Source organism: Centroberyx gerrardi, chromosome 3 (genome assembly GCF_048128805.1).
Source record: "Centroberyx gerrardi isolate f3 chromosome 3, fCenGer3.hap1.cur.20231027, whole genome shotgun sequence".
Taxonomy (NCBI): domain Eukaryota; kingdom Metazoa; phylum Chordata; class Actinopteri; order Beryciformes; family Berycidae; genus Centroberyx; species Centroberyx gerrardi.
Genome location: NC_135999.1, coordinates 404,494 through 424,907, shown reverse-complemented (window position 1 = coordinate 424,907; position 20,414 = coordinate 404,494). Strand labels below are relative to the sequence as shown.

Here is a 20,414-nt window from a genome sequence, read left to right as displayed (position 1 = left end):
AAGACAGAATCAGTTCTGCTCAGGATCTGGATCTGCTCAGGATCTGGATCTGTTCAGGATCTGGGTCTGCTCAGGATCTGGATCTGTTCAGGATCTGGGTCTGCTCAGGATCTGGATCTGCTCAGGATCTGGATCTGCTCAGGATCTGCCTCTGCTCAGGATCTGGATCTGCTCAGGATCTGCCTCTGCTTTGGGTCTTTTACACTGAAAAGATATTCTGCCAATTTATATTTACGGTTTAGGGCCAGATAGCAATTAAGTTTGTTTTGTGTTTGTGTTTGATTTGTCCAATGTTCCAGATATGTATCTTTTGTTTGTTGTATAATTTGGTTTACTCTGATTGGTGGTTTTGGAGCAGTGCTGGTCTGAGGTTGGTCTGTGTCAGTCAGTCTCCTGACCAGCTGGCAGAAGGGGCTCTGCCTCTTTTGGGGGTCCAGCTCCTGGGTTTGCAGTGCCTGAGATCTCAGGGAGTCTTGGGGACTCGATTTGAGATGCATCCAAAATGTGAGAGTTCTTTTGTGGATGTTTATAATCAGCGGGTAACGGCCCGGTTCTGCCCTGCATGCGTTGGTTGGTGTTTTTCTGTGGATGTTTAGTCTGGTCCGACAGAACTCCGCATGCAGGACCTCTGTAGGATGTTTGTCCCATCTGGTGTAGTCCTGTTTGCTGAGCGGACCCCAAACCTCACTTCCATAAAGGGCAATGGGTTGGATTACACTGTCAAAGATTTTAGACCAAATTCTAATTGGTATGTTTATTTTGTGGAATCTTTTCTTAATTGCATAAAAGGCTCTACAGGCCCCTCTCTCCCTCTCTCTCTCTCCCTCTCTCTGTCTCTCTCTCTCTCTCTCTCTCTGTCTCTCTCTCTCTGTCTCTCTCTCTCTCTCTCTCTCTCTGTCTCTCTCTCTCTCTCTCTCTCTCTCTCCCTCTCTCTCTCTCTCTCTCTCTCTCTCCAGCCGGGGCAGGACAGTAAGTTGTTGCCTCTGTCCATCTGCGCCCGCCTGCTGTTCGTTCCTCTCTTCATGCTGTGTAACATCCAGCCTCGCTCCCACCTGCCGGTCTTCTTCCAGCACGACTCCTGGTTCATCGTCTTCATGATGCTGTTCGCCTTCAGTAACGGCTACCTGGCCAGCCTCTGCATGTGCTTCGGCCCCAAGTGAGACACGTCTTATACTTTCATCAGAGAGAGAGAGAGAGAGAGAGGGCGAGAGAGAGAGAGAGAGAGAGAGAGAGAGAGAGAGAGAGAGAGAGAGAGAGAGGGAGAGAGAGAGAGAGAGGGGGGGGGGGGGGAGAGGGGAGAAATTCATATTTATAATAAGTGTATTATTTAAATGACCTGCAGTGAAGCTCCTCCCCCTGCTCCTCTGAAGCTCCTCCTCCTGTCTCTCCTCAGGAAGGTTCTCCCTCAGGAGGCGGAGACAGCCGGAGCCATCATGGCCTTCTTCCTGTCTCTGGGTCTGGCTCTGGGAGCGTCGCTGTCCTTCCTGTTCAGAGCGCTGGTCTGACCCGGTCTGGTCTGACCCGGTCTGGTCTGACCCGGCACACGAAGACCACCGAGCGGCCGGCTGGGAGCAAACTGCCGTCTGACAGTCAGCAACGCTGAGAAAAGCATTGTGTTAAAGTATTTGAGGATGTTCGCACACTACAGGTTTACCAGATTTATCCCGAATTAATTCTCTGTTTGATGAATTTGAAGCCGCAGTATTCAGATTTCAATGTAAAACTCCAGTCAGTCTGAATCAGGAGGTGAGCGTCTCCAGAGTCACTTCAAATCAACAGAGGCTCCGTGGGCGGGGCCAGAGGCTCTGTGGGCGGGGCCAGAGGCTCCGTGGGCGGGGCCAGACACTCTGGTCTGCAGATACAAAGTTTTAACTTTTAACTTAACAATAAAACAGCTTCATGGTGTTTCTCTCAGCAGCTGTGAGCTCAAACTAAAGAACAATAATTCTCTCCTTTAATATATTTTCTCCAGTGGATTTGTTTTGGTTTTATTTGCAGCAGCAGCAGCAGCTTGCTGTAGTGTGTGTTCATCCTTCACAATATCATTTAAAATGATTTATTCTGTCAAATGTATTCAGTATGCACCATGTAGGAATCCTTACAACTGACAAGTTGATATTGACTATGTGACTAAGTTATATAAGTTCAGTTTTACAACTTTGAATTGCATTTATTCTAATATTTTTTATATTATTCACAATTCTAACCAGTATTAATACTCTGTGTATCCACACTTTAAGTCATTTAAATTAATATTGATGTTTTGCCAAATGACAAACATAAAGTGAAAACTATTTTAAGAATACTAACCAGCACTAAACAAACTGAACTTTCATGTGTTTCCCCTAATTAGAACAAACATTAATATGAGCATCATGACAGTGACATCATGACGGTGACATCATGACAGTGACATCATGACGGTGACATCATGACAGTCATGAGTTAGTTGTTATGAGAAGACACCGAATGTTTAGTGCAAAATGTTGACTGTGTTGTCATATTGTAGATGTATAGTACAGTATAGTATAGTATAGTATAGTATAGTATAGTATAGTACAGTATAGTATAGTATAGTATAGTATAGTACAGTACAGTACAGTACAGTACAGTACAGTATAGTACAGTACAGTATAGTACAGTATAGTACAGTACAGTACAGTATAGTACAGTATAGTACAGTACAGTACAGTATAGTACAGTACAGTACAGTACAGTACAGTACAGTACAGTATAGTACAGTATAGTACAGTACAGTACAGTACAGTATAGTACAGTACAGTATAGTACAGTATAGTACAGTACAGTACAGTATAGTATAGTATAGTTTAGTATACATGTGCAGTATGTATAGTTCTCACTATCACAAACAGATCCACTCCAGACCAGCAGTGGAGATCATCATCATCTGCTCTGACAATATGACTGCAGACATGGAATATTATTGAAGTTATTAACTATGTCAAGACCTGCTGATAAAATATTAATATCTGTATTTTTGAAATATTGGGCAATGGATATCAGCTATCAATTGTTCATTTCATTTCTTGACTTGAAATAACTTTTATTATATTTTATGCACATACACATTTGTTTATTACAGCTAAAGCCACACTACCTCTTCCGTTTTTGTGGAGCATGAAAGCTGAAATGTTTCAGTTCATTTGTGAAAGAAAGAAGTTCTTCATCTTCCTGCTCCACTGCACTGTGAACAGAGTTTGTGTCGAAGTCACAGAGGACTTACTGTGCCAAACAGTAAAATATCAATAAAAAATGGATTTATGGATTTTTACCCTGGTTTATAATGTTGTGTAATTCATGGCAGAGTCAACCCATATTTTACAAAGTTGTTAAAAGGAGGCAGAGAACATTAGAGAACATGAGAGAACATTAGAGAACATTAGAGAACATTAGAGAAGGTACAGGAGCATTTAGATCTCTTGCATTCTCTCAGCAGATCTCAGTAGGTTTGTGTCCAGAAGGTTGCTGGTTCAAATCCTGAGGCAGGCCAGGGAAGCATGAGAAGGATGAGAAACACTCAACTACAGCTGAGGAGCCACTGAGCACCGAACCTCCAACTGATCCAGTGGAGCTCAGAGAAAACCAGTAGAGACCGTGTTCTGTCAGCTCCCAGTAGAAACCAGTAGAGACTGTGTTCTGTCAGCTCCAGTAGAAACCAGTAGAAACCAGTAGAAGACTGTGTTGTACTGTCAGCTCCCAGTAGAAACCAGTAGAAGAATTTGACAACAAGCTTTAGAAAAGAGAAAACAGCATCACTGGATGTTGGTTCATGTCTTTCTGTCTCAGTTAAATCTCCACACAGCACATTAGCTTCAGGATTGGTTGGAAGGTGTGATGATGTCACTTCCTGCAGGTTTATTTACTCAGTGAAGCAGCAGAGTTGTAGCCAACAGGTTGGCTCCTCACCACAGTTCTGCAGAAGAAGAAACAGCAGCTCATCGTTCAGACAGACGCACTGCAGGAAGCTGCTGCACTAAACTCACAGCTGTGATTATGATTATTATTATATTATATATATATTATATTATTATGTTGCATCACAAAGCGATCTCGCTTGAAGATGAGGAGGGTGAGGAGGAAGAGTGTGATGAGGATGAGGAGGACAACACACACATTCACATTCACAACACCAAGAGAATGAACAGGAGAAACTACAGAGTATAAAACTGAATAAAAATCTTCCATGTTCAGTCCAGTGTCTTTTTGCTCTGTTGTTCAATATAGTGTTCAATTTCTATTTTGAATTGTACAATATTTGGACTCTTTTTTTTCTCATTTATGAATATAAAACTTTCCATACAAAGCAAAGCTTCAGTAGCTTCAGTAGTTTCAGTAGCTTCAGTAGCTTCAGTGTCATCAGTAGCTTCAGTAGCTTCAGTAGCTTCAGAAGCTTCAGTAGTTTCAGTAGTTTCAGTAGCTTCAGTAGTTTCAGAAGCTTCAGAAGCTTCAGTGGCTTCAGAAGCTTCAGTAGCTTCAGTAGCTTCAGAAGCTTCAGAGGCTTCAGAAGCTTCAGTGGCTTCAGAAGCTTCAGAAGCTTCAGTGGCTTCAGAAGCTTCAGTGGCTTCAGAAGCTTCAGTGGCTTCAGTAGCTTCAGAAGCTTCAGTGGCTTCAGAAGCTTCAGTGGCTTCAGAAGCTTCAGTGGCTTCAGTAGCTTCAGAGGCTTCAGTGGCTTCAGAAGCTTCAGTGGCTTCAGAAGCTTCAGTAGCTTCAGAAGCTTCAGTGGCTTCAGTAGCTTCAGTAGCTTCAGAAGCTTCAGTGGCTTCAGAAGCTTCAGTGGCTTCAGTAGCTTCAGTGGCTTCAGTAGCTTCAGTGGCTTCAGAAGCTTCAGTGGCTTCAGTAGCTTCAGTAGTTTCAGAAGCTTCAGTAGCTTCAGAAGCTTCAGTAGCTTCAGTAGCTTCAGTAGTTTCAGTAGTCTCAGAAGCTTCAGTAGTTTCAGAAGCTTCAGTAGTTTCAGTAGCTTCAGTAGTTTCAGTAGCTTCAGTAGTTTCAAAAGCTTCAGTAGTTTCAGTAGCTTCAGTAGCTTCAGTAGTTTCAGTAGCTTCAGTAGTTTCAGTAGTTTCAGTAGCTTCAGTAGTTTCAGTAGCTTCAGAAGCTTCAGTAGTTTCAGTAGTTTCAGTAGTTTCAGTAGCTTCAGTAGTTTCAGTAGCTTCAGTAGTTTCAGTAGTTTCAGTAGTTTCAGTAGCTTCAGTAGTTTCAGTAGTTTCAGTAGTTTCAGTAGCTTCAGTAGTTTCAGTAGCTTCAGTAGCTTCAGTAGTTTCAGTAGTTTCAGTAGCTTCAGTAGTTTCAGTAGCTTCAGTAGTTTCAGTAGTTTCAGTAGCTTCAGTAGCTTCAGTAGCTTCAGTAGCTTCAGTCGTTTCAGTAGTTTCAGTAGCTTCAGTAGTTTCAGTAGCTTCAGTAGTTTCAGTAGTTTCAGTAGCTTCAGTAGTTTCAGTAGTTTCAGTAGCTTCAGTAGTTTCAGTCGTTTCAGTAGCTTCAGTAGTTTCAGTAGTTTCAGTAGCTTCAGTAGTTTCAGTCGTTTCAGTAGCTTCAGTAGTTTCAGTAGTTTCAGTAGCTTCAGTAGTTTCAGTCGTTTCAGTCGTTTCAGTAGTTTCAGTAGTTTCAGTAGTTTCAGTAGTTTCAGTAGCTTCAGTAGTTTCAGTAGTTTCAGTAGCTTCAGTAGTTTCAGTAGTTTCAGTAGCTTCAGTAGTTTCAGTAGTTTCAGTAGCTTCAGTAGTTTCAGTAGTTTCAGTAGCTTCAGTAGTTTCAGTAGTTTCAGTAGCTTCAGTAGTTTCAGTCGTTTCAGTAGTTTCAGTAGTTTCAGTAGCTTCAGTAGTTTCAGTAGCTTCAGTAGCTTCAGTAGTTTCAGTAGCTTCAGTAGCTTCAGGTCTGATGATGCAACAAGTGAAGCCGAGACTTACAGAAAACCAGAAGGATGTAAATGAGCTTTCTGAATGTTCTGACTCACCTGTCTCACTCTAATCTGTCTCACTCTAACCTGTCTCTCACCTGTCTCGCTCTCACCTGTCTCAATCTCACCTGTCTCTCTCTCACCTGTCTCTCTGTCACCTCTCTCTCTCTCACCTGTCTCACTCTCACCTGTCTCTCTCTCACCTGTCTCTCTCTCACCTGTCTCACTCACCTGTCTCTCTGTCACTTCTATCTCTCTCTCTCTCACCTGTCTCACTCTCACCTGTCTCTCTGTCACCTCTCTCTCTCTCACCTGTCTCTCTCTCACCTGTCTCGCTCTCACCTGTCTCGCTCTCACCTGTCTCTCTCTCACCTGCCTCACTCTCACCTGTCTCTCTGTCACCTCTCTCTCTCTCTCACCTGTCTCACTCTCACCTGTCTCTCTGTCACTTCTATCTCTCTCTCACCTGTCTCACTCTCACCTGTCTCTCTGTCACCTCTCTCTCTCTCACCTGTCTCACTCTCATCTGTCTCACTCTCACCTGTCTCTCTCTCAACTGTCCCGCTCTCACCTGTCTCTCTCTCACCTGTCTCTCTCTCACCTGTCCCGCTCTCACCTGTCTCACTCTCACCTGTCTCTCTCTCACCTGTCTCTCTGTCACCTCTCTCTCTCACACCTGTCTCACTCTCATCTGTCTTGCTCTCACCTGTCTCTGTCACCTGTCTCTCTCTCACCTGTCTCACTCTCACCTGTCCCGCTCTCACCTGTCTCACTCTCACCTGTCTCACTCTCACCTGTCTCTCTCTCACCTGTCTCTCTCTCAGGCTCGTTCTGCCCCCTGCTGGTTGACAGTAGTCAGTAGAGTAGAAATCCTTCTGCTGTCTGGTTTGTTTTGAATGTGAAGCTTTACTGTGTCAAATAGACATTTTAGGAAAATACATCTTTATTTCCACTTGTAACAGATTCCTCTTTAAAATATAATTCTTTATTTTCATCGCTGGTTTCTGTGTGAAAAATCCTTTATGAGGAAAACAGACATATTTTCTCTTATTACAGTAAATGAAGCAACAATTATATTCAGTACAGATTCCTCCTCAGATATCTCTAGTTTCACGTTATTACTTTATTACTCAAAAACACATATTGACATGACATATTTTTTTTAATTATTTTGTCAATAACGCTTTTATTTTGTTAAGTGTCGACCGGAAGTCTTACATGCTGCCAAACCAGAAGTCAGGTGATTCTGCCTTCAAAATAAAAGCACCATTATAACTCAATGCAACGTCGCCACACATCCTGCAGATTGTAGCTGCTTCAGTTTCCAGTTTTAAAATAGAACAGTTGGAGTTTTTCCTCTGGTGATAAATTTATCTTCTATAAATAAACTGGACGCTGCTCTGCTGCAGCTGGCGGACTGAACCTGAATGTGGTCTGTCATGGTTTTATCTGGACTGCTCATTCTGTTGTGTGTGTCTCACTTCGTCATGTCCAGCGACGCAAAACACGCAAAACTGACTTCTGTAGATTTTGAGATTTTCGGGAATGTCCAGGGTAAGTCAGCATGAAGCGTGTGTGTGTGTGTGTGTGTGTGTGTGTGACATAGGCCTATAAATATTGACTTAATATGGCTCATAACCTCTTTAGCTGTCTACATGGCAAAACAGTGTGTATTTATGCGCATGAAGATTCTCTCACATCTACTATAGCTATATATATATAGTCTATATGTATATAATATGTTTAAAAATGCCCTAAAATCACTTTAATATTCATATAATATTCTCATAGTGTGTCTATGGTGCTCAATAGTGAGATTATAGCTACTTTATTGTACTTTATGGTATTTTTGTCTCCTGTGCTGTAACTATAATATTCCTATAATATTCCTGTAGGGTTTCATAGTGTGTCCATGGTAATAAATACAGACCTTATTGTATGTTATTGTATTGTCTCCTGGAATAACTATAATATTCCTATAGTATTCCTATAAGGTCTGACAGTGTGTCTATGGTAGTCGCTAGTGAGTTTAGTGACATTATTCTACTTAATGGTAATTGTGTCTCCCATGGTGTCACTATACTCTATGAACCAGTAACCCCTTAAAGTAACTTTACATTTTCACTAATTGACATTAATTTATCCTTTAATTCATGCAAAATCCCCTTAAAATGAGTTAAGGGAGTTATTAATGGAGGAGACCCCATCAAAACCTCCTTAAACTCCCTATAATATTTGACTCCTTACTTTCTAATTTAATGTAAAATTCAGGGAGACAGGAACTTTCCCTTAATAACTCATTAATAACCTGTAAACCTGCACAAAAGACATGAGAAATCCCTTAATTTCTAGAGTCTCTGTGAACCAACCCATGAATAAATCCCTTATAAACCCATGATACTAACCTTACTTTATTAAATATGTTATTTTAATGGTTAATTAATGTTTATGTAATGAGAAATTAAGGACATTTCAGGGATAAAATTAAGGGTTTTGGTTTCACAGTGATAGTATTCCTGTAATGTATTTATTGGATGTTATATAATTTATAGTTTTACTATAGTTTCTGTTTAATGTTCCTGTTTCTTCGTCTCTCTCTTTAGGTGTTTGCTTCAGAATGGTGAGCATCATCTTCTCTCATGTGTCTGTGTTGTTATATTTCTATATATTTATGAGTTTAATGCAGAAGGAGAACGCTGCACACTGCTCCCACATATTGAACTAGTCTACAACCTTTCAGCTTTAGGTCTTGGTTGGGGTTAGATATCTAGAGAAGAAGAAGAATGAAGTGCACACCTCGCTGTCTCCTGGTGCAGGCATCTAAAACCCCCAAATAGATCAAGTTAAAGGAAACGACAGTGTTCCACACTCATATATCCTCTTTGCACGTTCAAATTTATTTTGTCCACGTTTCGGTACGGAGACATTTCTCAAGACTGAAACGTCGACAAAATAAATGTTAACGTGCAAAAAGTATATTTGAGTGGAACCCTGTCGTTTCCTTTAGGGTTAGGTCTCTGCCATAGGAAGACGCATCACTAACTACCGTAGAAAGATTTTCAGATACAGCAGACTTACATTATACTGGTTGTACGTTATACTTGTTATGAATTGAGAACTGAACCTGGCTCATCACCCATCCAAACCTTTAAGGATGATTTCTAGTTCGCCCCAGGTTTCTCCAGCAGTGCGAGTGTTTCTAGTTCAGTGTTGGTGATTCTGGTCTAGAGCAGAGAGACACTAGATGTCAGTGTGGAGCTTTGTTTACACAGCAGTCACCACAGAAGAAGTAGCAGTGAAACTCATGTGGATATTTCAGTTTATAATCAGGAGATGATCTGTGGTCCAGAGGAACATCTGAACCTCCTCAGCTCGTCTCTCTTCATCTGCTCCATGTTGTCTTCACTATCGGGGGTTAGTGACCCTAACCCTAGAGACCCTAACCCTAACCCTGCTGACCTTAACCCTAACCCTACTGACCTTAACCCTAACCCTACTGACCTTAACCCTAACCATACTGACCTTAACCCTAACCCTACTGACCTTAACCCTAACCCTTCGATGCAGAACTATAGATCAGCCTTTCCACCGCGCTGTTTCAGTCTACTTTCTGTTTCTAGTCATGTCTCCTCCTCCTAATCCTTTCCTGCTGGAGAAACACATTTCTCTCACTTTTCCTCCACAGAGCAACATATTATTTTAAGACACTGTGCTCATTTCACAACATTTTATGAGACCAGACCGTCTGGATGAACCTACAGACTGTCTGGTTGAACATAGATGAGTTTCCGAGCAACGTCACATAAAGTCTCAGGGGCAGAAAGGCCACCGGCAGCCACTCAGTTCATATTAGTTAGTTAGTAATCTGAGTTCCCAGAAGCGATAGCAAAGATTTTAGTTTAGTAAGTGGCTATATATTTTAACATCATGCATCGCTGTTGCACCTGGACTGGAAAGAATAAAAGCTACCCCCGAAATCAGCAGTTACAGTAGAGTCCAGCTGCAGACCGGAGAAGCCCCTAACCCCGATCCCTAACCTGGCCCGGCCCAGCCAGGGGCTTCTCCGGTCTGCAGCTGGGTGCTGATGGAGCGGCGATCCAGCTAACTCAGTTAGCTAGCTTCATATAAACCTCCTGGTTGACACTTACCGGCCGTACATGTACAGTTTGTTGTCAGGATGTCAGTCGTACAGCCGGGCATCTCAGGGCTTTGCTTCACACTGACTCTGGGTTAGATCTGCTCTGAACACAAAACCCAGCAGAGCTGTAACGTCTGATCTGCTGCACATGCCCACATGACACGCCATTACAGCATGGACAGGTCTGTTGCTCGGAGGCTCTTCTGTATACGCTAGGCTTTTCAGTCAGATACATTTATACAGTGTGTCTGGCCACTGGATCGGTGGCCACTTGGCCATGTCTACAAGCCATTCATGAATAAAGGTCCGGCAGTCGTTCACCAGTACTTAAAACAAGATTTTCTAAATAATCTGTGCGATCAGAGTCTGACAAACTAGACAGGTACACCACTGTTGTCCGTTTGTTTGTTATCAGTGTGAAAATGACAGTCAAGTTGCTATAGCAACAATAGCCACAGCAGCTTTTCTGCCCCTGAGCTGCACGCGCATCCTCCACTGTTTGTAAACGGGAAACTCATCTATACAGACCGTCTGGTGAACCTACAGACCGTCTGTCTGGTTTAACGTACAGACTGTCTAGTGAAACATACAGACTGTCTAGTGAAACATACAGACTGTCTGGTGAACCTACAGACTGTCTGGTGAACCTACAGACTGTCTGGTTGAACCTACAGACCATCTGGTGAACCTACAGACTGTCTGGTTGAACCTACAGACTGGTGAACCTACAGACTGTCTGGTTGAACCTACAGACTGTCTGGTGAAACATACAGACTGTCTGGTGAACCTACAGACTGTCTGGTGAAACATACAGACTGTCTGGTGAACCTACAGACTGTCTGGTGAACCTACAGCCCGTCTAGTGAAACATACAGACTGTCTGGTGAACCTACAGACTGTCTGGTGAACCTACAAACCGTCTGGTGAACATACAGACTGTCTGGTGAACCTACAAACCGTCTGGTGAACCTACAGGGTTAAAAGTGTTTTATAATGAAGTGAATGTGGCTGTCCAGTACACAGAGGACCAGGGGGAGAGTCTGGGGCTGAGCGGCTGGGTGAAGAACACCAGACAGGGGACTGTGATTGGTCAAGTCCAGGGACCGGCGGACAAAGTCAACGAGATGTGAGTCCAAACTACATCGGCAACCTGCGTTGCCAATATCGTCCTGTCATTAAAATGGATCTGGTCCAGTCTGATATGATGCAGTTTGATTGATTACGTGTCTAAGCACTTTGAGCTGCATTTCTTGTATGAAAGGTGCTATACAAATAAAGTTTATTATTATTATTATTATTGTAGAATTTATCAATACTAAACTGGTTATCTATGGGAAGACCTTCACCTGAACCGATTCTAATGAGACATTCTGATCAGATTCTGCACAAGTATGCATGGACATATTGTAATAATAATAATGATAATAATAATAACAATAATTATCATCATCATTATTATTATTATTATTTGTAGTAGTAGTAGCAGTAGTGCACCACAGCCAGAAAGACCCACAGATAACAGCCCATGCAAACGTACGGAGTGTGGAATATGTGCTGAAGGTCTGCATGAACCTGCGGGACCTGAAGATCCACCAGGCCAAGAAATGGGGAGGAAGCAGACGGTCGCACAGGAGCTAAACCTGGTGAGACGCAGGTGGATCCAGACCCGGAGTCAGCCACAGTGCCTGGAACCCCGATCTCAGTGACAGAACATCAGCGGGTTAAGTGGCTTCCAGGCAGAAAGGAGAAAGTGTGGCTTCAGTTTGACAAAGATGTGGATGGAATCCATGAGGCAGCAGCAAAGGGAAACATAGATAGAAGACTCAAGACCATGGCAACAATCATCGTCAGCCTGGCAGCTGAAAGGTTCAGCACAGAGGAGAAGCGTGGGGCCAGGACCGACGTGACGAACCAGCTCAGCGAAGACCAGCCAGCTGAGGCAGGAACTGAGGCTAGTCGGTTCAGAAGGTGTCGGAGGAAGAGGAGGCAGAGCTCAGAGCTCCTCATCATCCGCAGAGTGACACAGGCGGAGAGGGAGAGAGAGGGAGGCAGGCGGCTGCTGGCAGAGACGCAGTGACCACCTGTCCTGCCTGACAGAGACCGACCAACCCTAACCCTAACCCTAGAGAACAGAACAGGGTTCTGCAGGGCCTTGATAAACCCACAACAGCAAGGATCCCAGCTGGAAGGAGATCCAGGAGGTTTTCAGAGCAGCCGGAGCTCGCTCAGTCCCTGGACCGAGCGGTGCGCCCTGCAAGGTGGACAAGAGGTGTCCCAAACTTCTGCATCGACTGTGGAGGCGGGGCAGAGCCCATCAGTGGAGGTCTGCAGAAGGTGTCTGGATTCCCATGGAGAACTCCAGGAACATGGAGCAGTTTAGGACCATCTCTCTGGTGAGGAACTGTTCAAGTGTACACTGCAGACAGATCTCATGACTCTGGCTCTGTTCTTCTTTTCCAGGAAGGACTGGTTGAGGAACGTCGGGAGTCCCAGCTCTCGTATCGACCGGGCCGTCTTCTCCAACGAGAAGGACATCTCCAAACCGGAGATCCGCGGCTTCTCCACCCGCTACTGAGCAGCGTCCTCCATTACCTTCTGACTGACTCCTGTAATGTGAAGAAGACTCTCACTCAGTGAGGACAGCAACTCCTAAAGACAGACTGCAACAGTATTTCTCTTAAAGTAGCTCTCTAAAAAGCAAATGTTACACAGGTTGGCTCTGTATGGTCTGAGGAAACAGGGTCATGGACTGTTGTCTGGGTGCTGTGATCTCTGACCTTTGACCTCCTTACTGTTGGTTGCTTTTAATGTTGGTGATCTAGGAACTGAAGCTGATTCTACTGTTGAGCTCAATAGAAGTCACTCTGGTCTCTGCTAAGCGACTAAGATATAAAAGGAAACAGAGTCTTGCACTCCTTAGTATTAGTTGCTTGGTTGTAATGTTGAAGTCATTCTGGATAAAACAGTCGGCTGAATGACTAAATATAAATTAAACCCACCACTGTTTATCTTAAGTGAAACTAATTTCTTCTAACAGAATTAATTTCAGTGCCATAGTCCTGCTGAACGGATGGATATGAAATGTTCAGATGTTGTGGTTCTGACAGCAGGCTGGTCAGGTGGTTAGACAGAACGTCACGTAACCAAAAGATCACAGGTTCAATCCCCACAGCAGCCGCCTGCTCAGTTATTGTCTCTCTGGAAAAGAGCATTAGCTAAAACGACTAAAAGGTAAAATGTCATTGGGCCTCATTCACAAAACTTTTCTTAAATTGTTCTTACTTTTGTTCTTAAGAAACATGCCTACGCAAAACCAACGTGGGATTCATGAAGCATGCGCAGAGTCTCGATTTTTGCGTATTCCAGGTGTATCTGATGATGAATGCCACTTCCTTAATTGGATGAGCATGCCTGTTGATGCTGATTAGCAGGTAGACGCCCTGGCAACTCCATAAAAGGCCTGCTGTCTGAAGGGTTGTGCGCAAATGGAAAGCATTACTGGAGTGGTGGAGAATGGCAAACAGACCCAAGAAGAAAAATTCAAACTCTGAAATACAAGTGTTGTATTCGGGAGTGAGAGAAAAAAATATATATACTTTTTAAAAGTGTAAGCGGTGGAGTGACAGCAACTGAGAAAGAAAACATGACAAGAAATTACTGATGCTGTCAATGCATCAGAAACACACACATTAAATTAAAAAGAAACCGTTTGACTTACAGTTTGAATCTAAAAAGCGAGGGCGATAGTCTAACTCCAAATAGATGCAGTTTATTAGCTCCAGGCGGACGGCAGGGCGCTGCTAAAATGTTTGGGGAAATAATATGGAGACTGTGCTGTCAGGTGTCCAGTCATCAGTGGAGTTGGACACTGGTTTAATTCAAGCAGCATCTCCATCTGATGGTAGGCTCAGACTTTAGGCTTTATAATAATATTGCTGGTTTTGACTGTAGCTCTTGACAGGAGCTTTCTTCCTGTGGTGTCCAAACTCATCACAGCCTTCCAGCTCAGTATGCTGCGCTCGCTCTGTGGCGGAGCGAGTGCACGTATGATAATTATCTGATCGCTGCTGAGGGGTCTGAAGGTTTATCAGGTGTGTCATTAGCAATGTGGTCAATGCAGAACCTCTATCACCTAGAGACAAACTAGTTAAGTCTTGAGACTCTGGTTAATTTAACTTCCATTCAGTCCAATATGCGCCGTGCGTCTCCAGCAGCACCTGCTCACGGCACCTTGCTGTTCTGCAGCACCGAGTCGCGGCTGGAAACCACATGTAGGAGGTTTAGGTTGGCGTCACATATTAATTTAATGTTTATGGTGTGTTATTGTTTGCGATTTAAATAGGGAAAGCGTTTGGAGACGGTGCTTTGATGTGCACTGTCTATTGCTCCTGTGGTAAGATAAGATAGAACTTTATTGATCAATAAATAATATAATAATATAATATGATAATATATATACGATACTAATTAATCACTTTAATCACTCATGTTTCCAATTGAATAGAATTGCCTATGAATTTGTTAATATCAGCCTAGCTTTGTTAATATGGTTATTATCACCAGGCTTACAAATGGCCTGAAACACATTTTGTTTGATATCAGGTCTGGGACTGCTTTAATAGATTTCCCTTAAAGAATAAGGCATTTTAAGCAGAAACCACTTCATGCGTAATGCCCCACGCATGTTTCCAAACACACGTAGATTTTGATCGTAACAAAGAACAAATTCAGGTAAGAAAAAAAATGATGAATGCCGAAATGTTCGTGGAAACGTTCGTAAGTACACTTTAAGATCAAATCTGATCGTACGCACGTTTCGTGAATGAGGCCCATTGAGAGTTGCAGTCTTTGTTCTTTAGTTGGAGAACGTGTGGTTTTCTCTCTCAAAGCACGACCTTCACATTGTCTCTCGGGTTCAACTGATATTCATGAACTAAACCTGCCAATGGGAAATATTTTGTTCAGATATTCATATTTTTCAAATTTGTCCATTTCCATGCCAAGAAAATACAAGTATTCAGGGTGAAAAGCCTCTGAGACATTGAGACCATGAGATCATGGGAAACTAAAACTCTCCACTGAAACCAGACTGATGAAATTATTTTAGGCAGGGAAACTTTGGGATAGATTACTACCTTTTTAAATTAAAAAATAATTCACAAAAAACATTATTGAACAATTTAATTAAGAAAACAAATGTGAAAAGAAAATCAAATGTGATGTCAGGTTTTCCAGACTTTTCTTTTCCTCCATCACGTTAGCAGTGGATGACTGATATCTAATATTAATAAACGGCCAATATCAGCACAATGTATCAGTCAAACCACAATGTTATCCACAGGCCACAACACCTGCTTTAGTGTTGCTTTAGTATAACCTGAAATAGTTTGAATAATTAATGTCACTGTTGTGAGAGAAATAAAGTTATATATTGACGTTATCTGCTTTTTTTGTGTTATTCAGGGCGTTGACTCTGTAGAACGTCACAGTTTTATTGAGATAAGACATCGTCCAATCAGGTGAAGAGTTTGGTTCAAACATGAGATATCTACCTTTTGAAAAGCCGACGTCTATTTGTACAGAATAATTGACAGATAAGAAAATATTCTGGTACTTTTTAAAAGATAGGAGGCAACTTGAGTCCTTGGTTGACTAAAAGAGAAACTGACTGGCTCCTCTGGACTTTACAGATACTGAATGATGCTACATACATTATTATACATATATGATGTTACACGAGGCTACACATGGCTCCTCACATACAGTGGGAATAATACTGTAACCCAGAGACGGGCAGCCATGTCCAACCAAAGACTGCAGCAGGTGGAGAGAGGAACCTATAGAGAAATCAGCTGCAGTCTGTTTGGGATGAAACCTGCAGACTGTCGGCCTCCTGCCTCCCGGCTGGAAAACACTTTGAATTGTATTCATGTTCAAATTGACCTCGGCCTCATGGCCTCCATCAGACTAAATGTTATTTTCAGTTGCACCACATGTCGTCTGGGTGCAGCAGGGTCCTCTCCCCCACACTGTCACTGCTCAGTTTGGGTTGTTTACTTGGGATGTAAATACAGTTTTTGCAGGTTTCTCCACACAAACTATTTGTGCCAGAACAACTGACTACAGACTGTCTGTACCAAAGTGTGAATCTGTCTGTCTCCTCCTTCAGCTGCTATTCAACTCTGAATCCAGAGCAGAAAACTCTGAGCCAGCTCTGAGTCCGGCTTCATTTCCCAGGAGGTCGAGGGCCGGAAGTGAAATTTGGCTGAACTTAACGCAGTTTTTCCATTCTTCACAGCTCATGATATTACACAGATGTTCTTGAAAATTAAATATGAAAAAAGTTATGACTTTAGAAACCAATGGGGTAACTTCTGTGTAAAATTATTCTGTGGATTTCGTATGATAGCGTAAATATATTTTATTTAAATGAGAATGTTAGTAAATATTTGTGTTGGCTAGCTAGCTTAGCTAACGATTCTCAAGTCAAGCTAATTAGCATTACAATGCACACATTTCAGATTAGCAGGGTTAGGGTTAGCTCCAGAGCAGCTGTCCACACAAACTTCAGTCTCCTCAGAGCAGGAGGGATGACAGAGGAAAAGGTTTTAGGAAAAGGAGGAGGAGGTCACAGCTGATTAAAGAACATATTAGCATATTAGCATATCAGCAGTGTGTGTTGTGCACACACACACACACACAAACACACACACACACGTCTTTCTGCTGTTTGACTGATGCTGGACATCTCAAAACCTGCAGCTGAATGAAGCTGAATTTGGAGTTTCAGCTGCTGAAATTCATTCAAAAGTGGCTCAAGGGTCAAAAAAGGGAAATATCTGAGTGCAGAACCCCCAAATGCCAATGTAATAATAATCATAATAGTAATAATAATAATAATAATAATAATAGTAATACAAGTCTAATTTAAATGAAGGGTGATTGTGGATGGATGATGGATCATTTCCAGCGGTAGAGATGACAGACATGAGGTTTGTTTCAGAAGACTGAACAGCAACATGAAGACAAGCTGCAGTCAGCTGAATTTCACCTCCGTCAGCAGAAATTAGACCCGTCAGAATCACAGTAGAAGTGAAAGCTGAGGATGATGAGGATGGTGATGAAGACCGATGCTGTAGTTGGACTGGGAAGCAGGAAGGACAGGAGCTGGCAGCTTTTCTAACGAGACAAAACTGATCAGTCGACAGCAAACTGAGTTTGGGTGAGAATGATTTGTTTCTTTAATATGAACTAAGTATTGCTTACAGATTAGATTAATAATTAAATTCCACTCAGTGTTAATATGACAGAAAGTCAGAAAGAAAAGAAAGTGTTTGTCAGATCAGTGTTGAGCTTCAGTTTCATTTAGACTTTTATCTGTTGCTCGTATTCAGAGCGACTTACAGTGAAAACGTCAGTCGCATCAGCTTCAGTTCCTACAACAACCAACAGTCAGGAGGTCAGAGGTCAGAGGTCACAGCAGCCAGACAGAACATGGAAAAATATTCCTGTGAGCCAGAAAGATCACCATGATGGAGAAGTGAAGGGGAAAAGAAAAGGTAGAAATGTTTTAGCAGATTGAAGCCTGATGAAGAGGAAGACTGTGATTCATGATGAAGAAGAAGAACTGATCATGGCTGCAGGTCTGCTGGGGGTTCATGACTTTAAACTCAGTGTGGATGAAGAGTGAAACGCCTGTTACCATCAGGTAGAAAGAGCTTCGTCACTGAAGGTCGTTACTGTAACCCACATCTGAAAACAGCTGATTCAGCTTTCTGAACATAATCTGCCAGCTCGGCTCTTTTTTATTTGCAGTTGAACAGAAAGTATTTGTCCCTGCAGGTGATAATAATCAGAAAGAGACTTTATCAGAGAGACTGTCTTATCAGGAAAACCATTAGCTGATGACGACTTTATTTACTTTGTTCATTTACAATAAATATTAGCCGTTTGTCAGACTGCAGGGCAGCAGATTGTCTTTTCCATCAGCAGGTTTTGATAAGAAGCGGTAACTATAAATGTCTCCGCAGCCTGAATCCTTCAGAAATGGCGGTTGTCTTTGCGGTCTTCGTGTTGCTGGGCTTGGCGCTGCGGGCCGGCGCCGAGAAACACGCCGACTCGGCGGAAATCCAGGCGGCCGACTTCGCCGTCGGCCTCCACAACCGCCTCAGCGGCTACGCCTTCGCTTATAAAGTCCTCGCCATCCTGTCCGACGCCGCTCAGGTTTGACTTGAAGCCTTTCTCTGCAGAAACGTTACCTGCTGCTATTCTGTCAACTTCTCCTACTGCTGCAAGTACTGCAGTACTGTTGTAGTACTACTTTCTGCACATTATATTATGTTATTCTGTCATGTCATGTCATGTCGTCATGTGATATTATATTATATTACATTATATTATATTATATTATATTATGTTCCAGATTTACCCTCCGGCTCGGGTCAAGTTCTCCCTGACAGTGAAAGTGGGTCAGACTGTCTGTAGGAACGAGCCCGGAGTCGATCTGACTGCCTGTCGCTTCCAGGAGCCTGAAAAGGTGACAGAGACTTTCATATGGACTCTGTTAGACTCTGTTAGACTCTGTTAGACCACTTTAATATGGACTCTGTTAGACTCTGTTAGACCACTTTAATATGGACTCTGTTAGACTCTGTTAGACCACTTTAATATGGACTCTGTTAGACTCTGTTAGACTCTTAGACTGTAATATGGACTCTGTTAGACTCTGTTAGACTCTGTTAGACTCTGTTAGACTCTGTTAGACTGTTAGACTGTAATATGGACTCTGTTAGACTTATAGCTGGGGCAAGCTGTTCGACCAAATAGTCAAATGTTTCCCATGACAATGAAGGCTTGTCGCCTCCGTCTGTAACTTCTGCGACTCTTTGTCATCTCAGCCACAAATTCCATCCGTCTCTGTTCAAGCAGCGCTCGAAAATCATTCATTCGGCGTTGAGTTTGAAAGAGAGAGTGAAGTAAAAGATATAAAACAGTAACCACCGTCACATTGTCACTGGCCTCCATGCTGCTTTCTACTGTTTACTAACCCTGTTTTCCGGCGCGTTCGTGACGTCGAACGTGACACACCAGAAAAGAAAACAGAAAGGCAAACTCGTCTACTGGCAATGTGAAAGGAGTCAATCGCCTATTTTTAGCGGGTTTACCCGCGTTTAAAAAATCTGCATATACGTGCTAATTTTGGTGTAAAAAGGGTATTAGACTCTGTTAGACTGTAATATGGACTCTGTTAGACTCTGTTAGACTGTTAGACTGTAATATGGACTCTGTTAGACTCTGTTAGACTCTGTTAGACTCTGTTAGACTCTATTAGACTCTGTTAGACTGTTAGACTGTAATATGGACTCTGTTAGACTCTGTTAGACTGTTAGACTGTAATATGGACTCTGTTAGACTCTGTTAGACTCTGTTAGACTCTGTTAGACTGTTAGACTGTAATATGGACTCTGTTAGACTCTGGTAGACTGTAATATGGACAGACTTTGCTAGTTGCTTTTCTACATTTAGGCAGAAGTAATCTCATTGGCTGAGTTAAACCTCAGTGGGCGGAGCCAATGTACCAGCTTTTCAGATCAGGTTAGGATAGCTAACTAGCTAACCTAGCTAGCTATAAGCTAGTATGGCTAGTTTGAACTTGAAGGTCAGCTAGCTAACTAGCTAACCTAGCTAACTCCTCTCTTACCTCTTTTTCACTGAGCTTCAGTCTGATGTTACTGAGACAGAAGAACTGAGGCTGTTTGGCTCCGCCCACTGAGGTTTAACTTAACCAATCAGATTATTTCTGCCTCTGTGAGATATTTTCTAACTAAAACTCCAGTCTCCGAACACGTCAGGTGTTTGGTGTTAGCTTAGCGGCAGTGAGGTTTCTAAAAGCTTCGTCTCTTCTCCTCAGACGATGATCTGCCGCTTCGTTGTGCTCGCCGTCCCAAACTCTCAGATCCCGAGCTCCTTGTTGGAGGATCGATGTTCTTGATGCTGAAGAAAGATCTGGATCAGAGGGATTCAGCTGCAGCATGGTGGACGCCTCCTGCTGCAGGACTGCTGCAACTACAAGAAAGACTCAATTAAACCATCAATCATCTGCTGTAGAACATTCCACATAAAATACTTTAACTCATGAAATGTAACAGTGTGGTTTGTTCAAATGTGTGTGCCAAAGAAAACATAAGTGCAGTGGTGATCCGTCCTTTATGTTTTGGTCGGTAGGATTCTGTGTGTTTCTATATTTGGATTCCTTGTACAGCTCACAAAAGAAGGCGGGTGGGGTTCATACCCGCGATGGCAAAATATTAAAAATAACAGAATATAAAGCCTTGTGTCCTGAAGACCTGGATCTGACCTGGATCTGAT

General features: G+C 42.7%; 2 protein-coding genes across 3 annotated transcripts; both read left to right on the top strand.

The window, feature by feature from the left end:
• Positions 1-7,335: 7,335 nt before the first annotated feature.
• LOC139911184 (acylphosphatase-2) lies at positions 7,336-12,923 on the top strand. Of its 2 annotated transcripts, XM_071898704.2 has the most exons (4): positions 7,336-7,462; positions 8,512-8,528; positions 11,063-11,172; positions 12,507-12,923. In XM_071898704.2, the coding sequence occupies exons 1-4, from the start codon at positions 7,336-7,338 to the stop codon at positions 12,619-12,621; spliced, it is 369 nt and encodes a 122-aa protein (XP_071754805.1). In that variant the 3' UTR covers positions 12,622-12,923. The 2 variants fall into 2 exon arrangements, with proteins under 2 accessions (XP_071754805.1, XP_071754806.1); XM_071898705.2 differs by lacking the exon at positions 8,512-8,528 and having other exon boundaries at positions 7,378-7,462.
• A 5,120-nt stretch (positions 12,924-18,043) lies between these two features.
• LOC139911179 (cystatin-2) lies at positions 18,044-20,077 on the top strand. Its single transcript, XM_071898699.2, has 3 exons — positions 18,044-18,269; positions 18,469-18,582; positions 19,957-20,077. Exons 1-3 carry the CDS (start codon positions 18,093-18,095, stop codon positions 20,035-20,037), a joined length of 372 nt encoding a protein of 123 aa, XP_071754800.1. The 5' UTR covers positions 18,044-18,092; the 3' UTR covers positions 20,038-20,077.
• The last annotated feature ends 337 nt before the right edge of the window (positions 20,078-20,414 follow it).

Bases quoted from the DNA above. Each gene is read 5' to 3' on its own strand.
- LOC139911184 (XM_071898704.2), top strand. From the start codon at position 7,336: ATGTGGTCTGTCATGGTTTTATCTGGACTGCTCATTCTGTTGTGTGTG. The intron at 11,173-12,506 runs GTGAGTCCAAAC...CTTCTTTTCCAG, and splicing joins GCGGACAAAGTCAACGAGAT to GAAGGACTGGTTGAGGAACG.
- LOC139911179 (XM_071898699.2), top strand. From the start codon at position 18,093: ATGGCGGTTGTCTTTGCGGTCTTCGTGTTGCTGGGCTTGGCGCTGCGG. The intron at 18,270-18,468 runs GTTTGACTTGAA...ATTATGTTCCAG, and splicing joins TCCTGTCCGACGCCGCTCAG to ATTTACCCTCCGGCTCGGGT. The intron at 18,583-19,956 runs GTGACAGAGACT...TCTTCTCCTCAG, and splicing joins GCTTCCAGGAGCCTGAAAAG to ACGATGATCTGCCGCTTCGT.